The sequence below is a fragment of the Cinclus cinclus genome, chromosome 4 (genome assembly GCF_963662255.1).
Source record: "Cinclus cinclus chromosome 4, bCinCin1.1, whole genome shotgun sequence".
NCBI lineage: Eukaryota > Metazoa > Chordata > Aves > Passeriformes > Cinclidae > Cinclus > Cinclus cinclus.
Genome location: NC_085049.1, coordinates 32,780,521 through 32,794,232, shown reverse-complemented (window position 1 = coordinate 32,794,232; position 13,712 = coordinate 32,780,521). Strand labels below are relative to the sequence as shown.

At 35.5% G+C, this 13,712-nt stretch overlaps 1 protein-coding gene across 14 annotated transcripts in view; it reads right to left on the bottom strand.

Moving 5' to 3' along the window:
* The window catches only part of CADPS2 (calcium dependent secretion activator 2), a 287,063-nt gene that overhangs the window by 126,164 nt on the left and 147,187 nt on the right, over positions 1-13,712 (bottom strand). For all 14 annotated transcript variants that reach the window (XM_062491046.1, XM_062491047.1, XM_062491053.1 and 11 more), the window contains exon 8: positions 10,241-10,380. In XM_062491046.1, coding sequence (XP_062347030.1) covers positions 10,241-10,380 — 140 coding nt within the window. The remainder of the gene's footprint in view (positions 1-10,240; positions 10,381-13,712) is intronic.

Here is a 13,712-nt window from a genome sequence, read left to right as displayed (position 1 = left end):
CATTAACCCATTATCATTATCCAATCAATCATTAATGTAATTTTAATGTGCCATTTTTCACGAAGTTCAATTTAATTTTTAAAAAGTAACTGATTATAGTAAATTGATTTTGCAAAAGTGTGTAATAGTAAAATCATTTAAATTAAGACAGTTTCATTATCACTTTTCTCCACGGCAAGATGGTAACATTCATTTAGCACAATGAAATACCAGCATCAAGCACAAAGCAGCATAACAGAAAATACTCACTTGAGACACCTTGGTATAATAATAGTAACACCTTCATACATCACTAAAAGTGCAGCTTATAATGTACATAGGAAATTTTGACCCTAATATATACAGAAGTATGTTCCTTTATGAATGTTAAAATGAAGACAGGTTTTTCAGAATTTAGCAAGATAACATAGTTACATCTACATGAATGACAGTTTTGACCCTCTGATAAAATAAACAAAAAATACACACCATTGTTTTTGAACCCAATTTAAAATTGTTTATTAATTATGGACCAAAATTTGAGCAATACTTCTGCAGAAATATAAAAATCCACTGGTTTAGGTTTTTACTTTTCTGTTCCTTTCTCAGTAGTCTCATTCCAAATGTTGAAAGTCCTTGAAATACTTGGGTTTACTCTGTGCTGGGATTTATGAGTTTTAGCTTGCAGAAAGGGATACTCACGCTTGTCTTCAGGGTCTCAGGGTCTTAGATCTTCAGAGTCAGCAACTGTCTGTGATTTACTCTTGAAAGGAAAGAATATATCCTCTTCATAAGTTTTTTTGAAAAGCTTTCATGGTTTCAAAGGCATCATGTTAACTTCATGCTGCAGTTAATTTAAGGATGAGCCATGCAGTCTTTTCCAGTACAAGATGTTCATCAGTGACTACATTTAATGAAGTATTCTGAAGTTTGCAGCCAGGATATTTTCATAGCAGTTTGTGACATATCCTTCTTCAGGACTTTACGTCGAGTAGAGAAAATATCCTCTACACATAGATTTGCGGTGCTGGATGTTAGATGACACTTAGATGTAAAGTAAGGAGCAGGCATTCCTGAATATGCAGAGGTATTTGCTGTGCTGCATACTTCAGATGCCAATCACATTTTTTTTACCAATCCCACTTTTTTTCTTCAACAGTTCACTGTGTTTGAAATTCAAACAAAGCCTGTTTCATCAGCCACACAACATATCTTCCATGACTAGTGAAAACCTTGCATTAATACAGTTTGCTTCAGCACTACAGAGCGACCTACAGCTACAGTGCTTGTCTTGATCAAACCTGAGATTGTCATGCCAGTTCTAGACTGAATATGGACTGGGAAATGAAACTTTGTAGTTCACACCTCTTTTGTCTTTGAAGTCAAATAAACTCAGCTGAAACTCTAATAGTTTTTTATGCCTTCCTGTCAGAAAAGACAATGAAATCTTTCACCCGATGTCTCAAAAACATATGACAAGCAAATACAAGGTCACATTGCCCATGCATTGAGTCTGAACATGAACCAACTCTAATTCAGAAGTGTTGTGAACATCTCAGTGACCCCAAGAGTTCTGTAGTGCAGGTACTGGCATCACTATGTCAATTTTTGTGTTTCGTGTTGGGTTTTGGCTATCTAGTATGTCTCCCTCTCTCTGCTACCAAGTCCCATGACCTCTTCAATTAGAATAAATCTCCAACTCACTTTTGCTTCATAAATAAGTTTCTTTATGAGACAATTTCCTTTAGAGATACACGCTTTTGTTCATTTTCTGTACTCCAGGCATTCCCATGAGATTATAAGGTGCTCTTTGGAAAAGAGTTCCTCAGTGTGGGTAGATGAGAATGAGGTTCTTTGAACAACTTGGGCACTAGAGGCCATCTAGACTGAGCAAACAAAAAGCATTTGCCAGTATCAGGACAGACAAGAAAAACCGTGCACAATATAAAATCATAGTGCGAGGGAGTGACTAAGTTTTACTGAGACCCAGCTGAGATGAATACACACAATTCCTGTAATGGGCTCATCTCACAGGAGACTGCTGCATCCCACTGTGTTTTCAACATGTAGCAAGATTACACAAGGTAACAACCCTGAGAAACAGGAGTCAGGAGTATTTTTGTTATTTGGTTAATGAATCAAGAACACATCTTTACTTTGTGGTAACAATCCCTTTCCTATACATGAGGAAGACTGGCTGAGGATTTTCTTTTCACAGAGGAGTTTCAAATGGCACAAAGCTAGTTGGAAATCTCCCATTTGTATATGGATTGCTGGTAATCCTACAAAAACCTGGAAGGCCTAATGCTGGCAGTGGGCAATCCCTCGGGCAATTTTAGAAAGATTTAGCTTCTAAACTTATTTGAGACAAATTAGAAGCAATTGTAGTAGAAATGACAAAGGTACTAACTACTGTTCTGACTGCAATATATATAAAGTTTACCCTACTGCCTCCAGTGAACCTTTTTTGCTTTTCAATTGTCAGTGTCTTAGCACTGATAAACCAATGTATCACCAAGGTATCCCACCCTACCTAGTAGTCACTTTGAGAAAAGTCAGGGAATGCTTACAAAAACTAAACACCTAAATGCAGAGGAGACGAATCCCTCTGTGGATATCCCTGTGAGGGCCCCCTGGCACTTACTTTGAGATAAAAAAAACTACTTGCTTACAATGACTCATGTTAGAAAAATGCAAGCTCTTCTTATCTTTTTAGAATGTTATTGGTTAGGTTTGATTCTTTATAATTGGTTGCTCCAAACAAAGAAAGATAATGTAGTTGGCTAAAATGTGTTAACCCTGTTTTCTATTGGTTTACTTGTGATCCCCCCCAAACCCTATAAAAGTACACGTGTGATCCCCCATCTTTGGATTTGTAGCCTGACCTATTCACGGACGATAATAAAACCTGTGGAAAAAGTCTGAGCTGCTCTCCTGGTCTTTTTATGCTGGCTGGAAACTACAGGTTTGTGTGAGAAACCATGAAGCTGAATGCCTAAAGGGCCAGCACTCACAAACCTTGTAACTTTCCCCTGCCCAACAACAACAGGGCAGGGGACACAAGAAAAGGTTACACCTAAACTTTTTGCCTGTTATAGTGAGACCATATAATTAAATGAAAAGAATCCCAAACTGATGTTATGTAAGGCTTGCAAAACTCAAACAAACTCAACAGCTTCCATCTGCCTTCTATGCTTCCTGGTCTTGACATTCATAAACCAAAAAATAAGCACTCTAGCAGAGGACAAGGGAGAGGTTTGCTCTTTGAGGCAGTAGCTAAAGTCATTGCTCTGCTACTGTTTTCCAAGAAGAAATGTAACAGCTGCAAACAGAAAGCTAGATGGTGCTACTATGCTGATTTTATGGTTGTAACCATAGGCAGCACAGAAACTTGGAAAAAAGAATCAAATATTATAAAGGGATCCAGAAGAGTTTACATATGTAGATGAAGAAATGCTGTAGCTAGGTAAATATTTGAGTATTTTAACATTTGTTTCAGGAAATTATGCTATGTTGATAAGAAATGAAAAAATGAAACTAATCTCTCGGATAATCCGCCCTTGCTTTTGAAAGAGAAAGGCATTAAGGAGAAACATATTTCAGTAACTGGTGAAAAGTAATGTACAAAGTTTTATCTCATAGAAAGTAGTAATAATTGCTTCATATTACCATATCATACCAAGCATTAATAAGGATTTTCTAAGACGTTTGAAACATTTTACGTATTACTGTAGGTTTCTAACACTTTCCTTTACTTCGAAACAATTCTACAGCTATTCTTTAAGAAAAATTAAACTTGAAGCTTTAAATTAGCAAAAAAATCTTACTATTTAATCTTTGTACTGTTGGTAAAACAAAATTTTTAGTTATTCTGACAAATTTGTATGTTTTGACTCAGAGAATAAGGACTGACACATTTAAAATTATGAAGGCATATCTGTGACAGGGATCTTGCAGCACTTGCTAAGAGAAGTGTGATTTTATTACTGACATCTTACTCTACCTGTACAAGTAACCCAGAATCGCAAGAGTAATTTCAATGTATTCACCTTGTATATTTTTCTGAAATAATGATAGTGGGAGCAGATCTCATCTTCAGATCAAGCCAGATTACACATCTTCAAGTTGTAAAGCTAATTCTGTTTCTCATCCTGCTCTTTTTTGCCAGGTGGCCATGGACAAACAGCCTTTAAGAGCTGGCAGCACCCTCATTGTGGCTGACTTCAGTGCCCCCATGGTTCTCAGCTGAGTTATGAGCTCAGTAGCAGCAATGACTGTGGTTTATCCAGGTGACAGGCACACACAACAGCCCTACCACTGAGAAGCCAGCAGACCCCAGTGCTATCCTCAGCTTTGTCACCAAATTGCCCCTGACTGTGGGTGATCTCTATTTATTCCTGTTTCATTTCACTCAGCTGCAAACCAGATTATATTCATCTTCCTCTCTAAGAATGGGTGACAAATGTAATAAAAACAAGAGGAAAAAATTACTTATCCTCTAATTCTACATCCTAGAAGACTTCTAACCAAAGCATTTGTCTCACAGATCTACTTTAGTTCTGAAACTACAGCAGCAGGAGGAGAAATGTGATTCTTCAGTCACATCGAGGAACCAGTAGCTATATTTACTATTTATAAATGCTCTCCTAAGAACATCTCAGTCAATTTCAAGTGCAAAAAAGAAAAAAAGTTCAAAAATTTTTAGCATTATTAGCAATTATTGGTGATCTTTATATTCTCAAAATACAATTATAAACAAAAAAACACAAAGCAAAACCCAAAACATCAACAAGTTGTGAGAGAAAAATAATTTCACACAGATTCCTTATTATTATGGAGACTACAATTTTAAAGAAGTCACCAAAATACTTTCTTTATAGATGAGAGATGGAGAGAAAATTCTTAGAGCCTGTAGAATATTTATTCCAAATGCAAAAGTTTAAGAAGTTAAAGGTACATAATTTCCATATGCAACATATCATAGCAGAAAGCAGAACAGAACATAAAAGACTGAATTTTGCCCTTCAAGACTTGGAAAAAGTTCAGGGCAAGAGTGAAGCTGAAATATTTTACTTTGAAAGTCAAACCCATATACTAACACTTAGTAATATTGTTCAGGCTGCTTAATTAATAAGAATTTCATTTTACTTTATTATTTATTTTCCTTTTTTGTTTATCTGCGTTAAGACCACTGAGTATTACTAATCCTCTTAAAGAAAGTTTAAAAAAACCCCTCAGTATTCCTTTTTTATTTCTAGATTGGAAGCAATAGAATAATACCCTTTAGTAACCACTAGGCTATGCTAAGATACAACTCAACAGGCCCATGATCTACTTTTTTTTTAAAAAAAGCATAATTTAAATGCACAGAGATGTGCAAAGGTATATCAAAAAACCCCCATGCATTAGAGAAGATATTTAGAGTAAACCACATACCTTGAGTGAATTAACCTGTCCTGCTGGGGTTTTCTACCCTAATATAATTAGGAAATAAGGAGATCCAATCGAGCCTTCCTGAAGCAAACAGTACCTCCCTAATGCTGCTATTGTAACCCAACAGAAAGAAACAGGCTTTTAGCATTTTACAGAGGAAGTTTTAAGCTCAAATTTTACTTCTTTCCTCAAGACTGCATCAGAAAAAAAAAATTAGAAATGTGAAAAACATTTCCTTTTGTATGGATGTTTGCTTTACAAAATAAAAGTATCTGGTATGTGCTCATCATTTTAGAGAAGGGAAAGGTTACCACATTCTGTGAGAAAGCAAATGCAATACAAATTATGAGAAAGGAACCTGGAATATCATGAATTGTCAATAATTGGAACTGTTCTACAAATCCCCATTAATCAGTGATATTTGCCTTGTCACTACTCAGACTAGCTGTGAATGCTTTGCCTTGTACTAACAGGATTCAGATACAAAAGGATGGTTATATATCAGCCAAGTTAATTCCCACTTTGAGAGCTTTCCATGGAAGAATAAAAATAAAAATGTTAAAGTAATAAGATTATATTTACTGTGAGATGTGTAATGGTGTTTCATTTTTTTAAGCATGTAACAGAATACATTTTAAAAAAATGAATTGTTTCCTTGATCAATTTTTTTTTTAAAAGTCATATTAGTGGAGTAACACTAGATTAACTTTATGAATGTATCAACATAAAAATAAACCTCTTTTCTTGAGAAGTTAGATGAACTGCAATTGAGATTCACAGTATTGTTGAGTCATAAAGATTTTTATGTCTTGCTCTTAGAAAGGTTACAATTCATAATTAAAAATCCCAACTTTATAATCTAATTTAAAATATAATTTTTGGTTATGACTGTGGAAAACAAAGTGAGAACATTATTTGAAGGTGCTGCAGTACAGAATACTATTTGTGGCTTTACTACAAGACAATATTATTTGTAGAATTGAATATTCTTGAAGCATAAATGCAAGACTACTTTTGAAATCTTCCATCATATCTCCTGTGTTAGTAAGTAATGTCAGTCTTTAAAAGGAGAAACTTTCCTGAAGAAATAAAATTGAAAACTTCCATTTGATTGGGCCTGTGGGTTTTGCCAACCCTGCAAAACCTGAACTATTTTGGCACAGTTCCCATATCTTAAAAAACTGTCTCTAACTGGAATTATCTTAGATAGAGTATTAATCTACTAAAACCCTTCTGCAATTGGCTGTAATATAAAATTTGAATTCAACTGTGACTAAATTTTGAGATGCTCACCTGAAAAACATTATGCAATACCAACAGATTAGCTGATTTTCCTAGGAGAGACATATTAATCTTGTATGTTAGTTTGTTAACTCTGACATACAGAAAACTCAAGTTGTTTACTTCAAACATTGGTTAAGGATAAAGCATGAGATGCTTCTGAAAAATACAGTGAAAAATTAGAACTTAGCTGGGTTGAACACACTAACTATGAAAAGCTGTAAAATTCAACTTGTTGGCATGATGAAATTTCAGGAGAAAGCAAGATCACATTCTAGCCTCTTTTTATATCTATTCCTTTTGTGTATTCTATGACACTATACTTAAATATATGACAACATTCTGACAATAAAATAAAATAAAATAAAATAAAATAAAATAAAATAAAATAAAATAAAATAAATAAACAGACAAAAATCTCCCTGTCATTTTCACTATTCAGGATAGCAGCAGCTGCCTTTGAGCTCTTCAGCACTTGATTTTATCCTATGGCCTCTTTCATTATGTTTTAGGCAAACACTGCTTTACAGAGAGACTCGACATATTTGCATTTCCATATTGTGCAGGTTTTCTAGGGAATTGCAGAGCCTGCCACTATAACCCTGCTCAGCAAAGCACCTTTGGCTGAACAAAGTGACAGTGCCTCCACTCCTACAGCTCCTCCAGAGTGTGGGAGCCTTTCCTACCAGATGCTTCCCTAGATTCACCTTCATATATGTATGATCCTGGAAGGTAGTACTATCTTCCCTTGATAACAGGACAATTGAAGTACTAAAAGTTTTAGGCTTCAGACATCAATTTTTAGAATATTTGGACTTGAACAGCACAGTGAATATTTAAAGCCCCATTTCCACTGACTTCAGTTAATAGCTGAGTGATGGGGACCTCTATGAAATCAGATTCCAGTTTATCAAACTAGACACAGGAAACAAATAACATACCATCAGTTACTACAGGTGGAAACATTTCAGTGCCTTACAAGGAAGACCTTCTGTGCAGCACAAATAGGGATAAAAGCCAGTTTCTTCCAAGCAACCCTCAACTATTTTAACTGCAAAATATTCCTTTGCCTTTCTGATGATACTGCCCATACTCCATCACATGTTTCCAGTCTCTTCACAAATGCAGATTTCCCTGATAACACAGTGTCAGCTCAGAGCCAGAGCAGCTGTAATATGTGTATTGAAGCAGGTGGGAATCCCTCTTGAAAAAACAGCAAATGACCAGTTAATAGTTATACTTACCCAGGAAGTCAAGAGAAGGCTGCAGGGAGTGCTGGCTCTTCCTAACATTAATAGTTCCTGACTGTTCTCTAACAGTTCTACTTGCAGGTGTTTTTTTTCCCTCCAAATAAATAACCTTTTCCTTCCTCTCACTGCAACTCCAGTGTTTCCTACAGTTCCTCATCAATCTCTTCAACGGTTATTGAAGGAATTATTAAGTTTTTATTCCATTTCACATACATTAATGGTGGAGAAGTCCACACATTTGTTGGTGCCCAAACTTTCCTTAACAAGTGTCTAGGTTGTCTAGGTAATAATCATTATAGCTAATAGCTAGATAGAAAAAGAAATTATAACTAACTGAGAGCATTTTTGGTGGGAAGAAATACAGTATCTGCCTGGAGAATAGTCATGGTAGTGACCCAGAAGTAAAGTGTAGGAGCAAATCACAGTGCCAGGAGATGAGTATTCAAAATCAATCTGAGGAAGCAACCACCACCAGCAGAGGAAAGGGATAATGGTTGAACTAAATTATTGACAACAATATTTTATTGTGTTCTTTAATGATCAGACGAGACTACTGATATTAACCAGTATGGAAAACTGAACTGGGGGTTTAGGAAGACCCTCTGAAATCCCAGAAGAACAGTTCCTTGCCAAGACAGCCTCTGGGGAAACACAGGAGCATGACGAGAGGAATCATTGGAGCTTTCTCCTTGTTGCTGGATCCAGTTGCATGTTATACTCTAACTGGGGTTGCAGACAGCATGACCCCAACATTATCAGTGATCTGATCAAAAATGGGAACATCTAATCATTGTTTGGGATAGATGCATGGCAGCACAACACCCCGATGTGATTAGGGGGAAGTTTGCAAGCGAACCAGGTCATGTGCAGATGAATCTGTTGCACATCATTCTTTGCTGATATGGTTCAAGTCAGCCTGCCTCCATGGGTGCCTTCTGACAAGCCTGCTGCAGAGGGAGGGCAGCAATCATCCTGTGTCCCTGCATCCTGCACTACTGCAGCAGGCGGAATCCCTTGCAGAAGCAGGAAACTGAATCCATGCCAGTGGGCTGGATCTAGACACAGATGTGCCACCATTATCAAACTATTTCACAGCTGTTTGGTGAGCACAAATGAACGGGGCAGGAGGTGGGACTCACAGGACAGCATTATGCTTTAGTACAGACAAACACCTATCCCTCCTCTCCAGCTCCTCTCTACTCCAACTTAATCATGCCAGCTGAGTCTACCTGCTCTCCCCTGCTACATTATCCCATTACCTTTATGCGTTTGCTGCCCTGCTTTGAAGTCTTCTCATCTCAGTTCCAGTCTCCAAGCACAGTAGCTCCAGCTCCCCCATTGACTCCATGATTGGTTTTCCTCTCTTTCCTCACAGTTCCTGGTTACCAGCCACAGGTCACCATCCAGCAAGTCTCATTGTTACAGTCCTAATAATTTGTGTCTAAGTCTCACAAAACCAAAATTGAGGGATAAGATTGATACCTGGGAAATTTGAGCCCAGCTGATTAACACGTTGACAAAACTTAAGTCAGTCTGGTTGTTTTTTAAAGCAAGTATCATACATAGAAAATTTTGGCAGTCACTGCCTGTGTACAGTGGGCAGAATACAAACAAGAGGAGACTAAAAAGAAACCTAAATAGTATGGACAGTGCACTGATCCTTTTCGATTGCTTTACAACAAAAGACACAAACTTGCTTACTGTCAGCAACACTACCTGTTTTTGCAAATGACTGAGGAATAGTGGCAGCAGTCAATTAAAGGAGGTGTCTTCTTGAATAATCTATTCCACATATTTTAGGTGTTGCACATAAAAACATCCATAAACTAGCATTCATACATAATTTTTTTTTTTCCAGAGAAAGACTCTTGAAGAAGACAGCAGACAGAGAAAGGAAGGGAAGACTATGTGGCAAATACCACTCTATTCAGGTATATAATTAATCCTACTTTAATGGAAAAATATGTTTCTCCTGAATATTTTTAACAAAGTGCCATAAATTGAAACATTCAAAACCAGTATCTAAATAATACTGTACTATTAGTTCTGCATTTCAGATGTACCTCATCATCTGTCTTAACACATTACTAAACATCTGAAATTAATGCTATTCCTGACTAGTCCAAACTTTTTGTATAAAATGAAGATATAACACAATACCATACTACAGGAAATGTTTTAGACATTTATAGTGTTTCAAGTTTTACAAACTTTATGATTTTAGATACATTTTGTTAAAACACACGCACAGTGAGACAAAATAATAAAATAGAGACAGCCAGGAAATGGACACTTACCCACAGTGCTTCATGTGAGGTGGTTTATCCATTCTCACTGCCAGTTTAATTTTCAGGTCACTGTCCTGGCTGTTTTTGGGAACTATCATTTTATGCAGATCAGGAGACTTCGGACTATTGGACGTTGGATATAACACAACCTGCAAGACATGAAAAGAAAAACTTCAGCAAGCTGATTTAAAAAAACACTTGTAGTCTTTAATGGAAACATCCAAGCAGTGAAGATTCTTGTTGCAACTCCTCCAAAACGAAAGATGACTAAAAAAGATTTCCTAAATTTAATAAACCAGCTGACTCAATCTCATTTTAACAGACCAATTTCAGAAATTAACTGCTTCCTTCTCTTACAAATGTGAATTTTCATGTAAGTGAATAAAATTTCCTCCTCTTAATATATTCTGAATTAACAATTTCTTTTTAAAAAGGAACAGTTAGCATTTCAAAAGGGTCATGTACAATCAAATAAGAACCTAAACTTCTACATTATTCAGTGCTTTGCTGGAAACACCCTTTTGAAGCAATTTGCTGTAGTGTTATGCAATGGATCAGCCCTCAATAGTGGCATTGCTTGAGAGAAGTTAACCAAAGTATATGTCTTGTTACTGTCTCCAATTTTTGATCAATAGCACTAACAAAAGTAAATGTTAGTAAAAATCACAGAAGTCATAGATGAACTCCAAAGCACTTTTTCTGCAAATGGAATATAATAGATGTAAGATACAATGTCCAATTCACATGTGATATGACACAAAGCTTTTGTTTAATCTACAGTAACAGACATAAAAACACCCAAACCATTGAATTTTAAATATATAATTTTAATACATTTATATAAATTCTTTGAAAATTTTATTAACAACTAATGTTACATTAGTGTTAGTCACAAGCTGATAATATTTACTATCCAAAAATGTATCCATTTATAGCCAGTACAATTAAAAGTTACTGCTTCATCAAATCCTTACCCAAAGTGACATGTCCAGCAGTTAAATGCTGCTGAAACATAATTTCCTTTCATTTTTATTAAGATCACTACTTTTGAATCTAGTCTCTGAAGTATTCTAAAGTACTAGAATTTAGACTTTAAGGTATTCCAAACATACCCCCTGGGAGACTTTCAGTGAGTTCTGAATTACAATTACCATGATTTACTGTTATCATTTCAGAAGTAACAACACTCTAAACAGGATCATTCTTCATATCTTCCATTTCTTGAAAAACAAAATTAATCATTATGTTAACCATTAGGTTAATTTCTTACATATAGTACTTGTGTCAAATATCTAAAACACAATATGTTGTCCTCTGCGTTATTATTAAGGTTAAATTAAGGATTTGAGCAAAACTGTCCAAAGAAGTATACATCTAACAGATGTTATTAAGCCAAAAATATTACAACAGTGTCATTCAGACCTAATCATCTGAGAGACAGTGTAAGAGGAAGGCCTTCAGCTTCTCATCTCAATATTTTGCAAAAGCACATTCCTGCATCCTATTAATATAAGGCACTCCAGTCAAGCAGAGAAATATGATGCATCACTCCTAATCAAACATGCAACCTTTGTAAAACCAGTGAAAAAATTAACCTGTCAGACCTGTTAAGTACATTCAGTACCATTTAAAGTGATAGCAGAAGAAATCAGTGTATTCTGATTTTAGCAAACCAGGAGGTTATATTTTTGTTTATGTAAATACACAGAAACCAGTATTTATAACAGAGCTTATTCCTTCTTTCTAGCTTTCATTCTGAGTAAAAGGCATTCCTTAAATAACATTTAAAAACATTATGAGCATGGCAACCTTTGCGTTCTGATGTATCAAATGGAAAAATATTTTTAGCTTATTCATCCCTTTAAGTGCAAGATTATATGAACAGAATTATTATACATTCCTTGCATTTAATCACTAGATATTCAATCGGACTGTAGGTGATGCTAAGAATTTTTCTTTTTCTACAGTCTGCAGTTCCTGTTGTCCTGTAACAGCTTATTACAGGTCATGCATCTCAAGTGACATCTTTCTCCTGTCTACTTCCTGAGTTTTTAGAATGCTGATGAAAATAAAGGCAGACAAGAGTATAATTAATTTATATCTGTGGTACTGACAATTCCTTTTCTGAATTTTAAAAGGAGTATTGCAGAGCTTCAATTTCAAAGTTCTCACAAAGCGTAAGTATCTGTCATATTATTTAAGTATGCACTGTGCTGGGTTTGTATTACACTTTGTCATGCATTCCAGCTTTAAATGAGAGCCTGAAAGAACTTTGTAATCAAACTTTTTGTTACACAAAACCACACACAAAGTATTTGACAAGCATTAATTATTTCGACAATAACCTTCATATGAATGATAGCTACAGCATCAGGTGGCACAAGCTACAAGCTCCCACTAAATCACTGAAACCAAAACACTTGGCAACTTTGTCCTGATAAGAAAAGTAAAAAAGTTGCTGAAATTCCTATTAAAAGCATTCTCTCTACCATGGAACACTGCAATGTGTAGCCATTGCCATTGTCCATGGAGAAACTTCCTAAGGTTATTCTGTCTCAGATTTCCTTTCAGCACTGCTTAAAGATTTAAATCTTCTGGTTGTTCATAATCTACTTTAAAAAAATGAAATGGAATCAACTCAAATGTCTTCTCTGGTAGATATAACAGTCACCTAGAGGATACACTCACTGTGCCTAAAACTTTAATAAAATTCACAGAATTCCTACTACATCATATATTTCTGAAATGTTATTTTATTGTACACATACCTGTGGATATCATGATATCCATGGTAGTTTATTCAGCAGCAGTCCAGATAATTATGAGTTTTTAGTATAGGAAAATGTTTACATAATTATACTAACAGGTAATCTACATTAAAAACTATAATGAACTCTTAATGACTAGAAAGCTGCATAGCAAACATACCTGCTGTGCATTGCATTGCTTCAACTCATTAAGGCAAATTAATAGTATCAGAACAGTGTGGTTTGAAATAATTCAGTAAATTCAATTGTCTCATAATCATTAAAAAATACTTGACCACGTGTTGCCATTACATCAAGCATTACATTTCCTCAGACCACACTGTAACTGAAAAAGTGTCAAGTTCACTTTATGCTTCTCCTCATCTGGATGTAAAACAAACACAGAAATCTTAAATACTATAGAGCAATACTTATAGGCATTTGTGCAAAGTGATGTTCTCAAAATACTATTTCTTAGTTGTGAATGAGTGAAAATGTTTCTCTCTTGGGCTTAAAAGATGACAGGCAGAAAAACGTTGAAGCTAATATGATTTGACAACTAAGCTAACCACCATTTTTGTGATTCCATTATTTATTTAGGCCCCCACCTGGATCACAATAGAAAAAGTTAATTTAAGTACACCTGAGCCAAACAGTCAATCCAGACAAGCAACTATTAATTCTATTTTTGGCCCACTGAGCATATCTTCTTTTAAAGGATGAAAGAAAGGTTG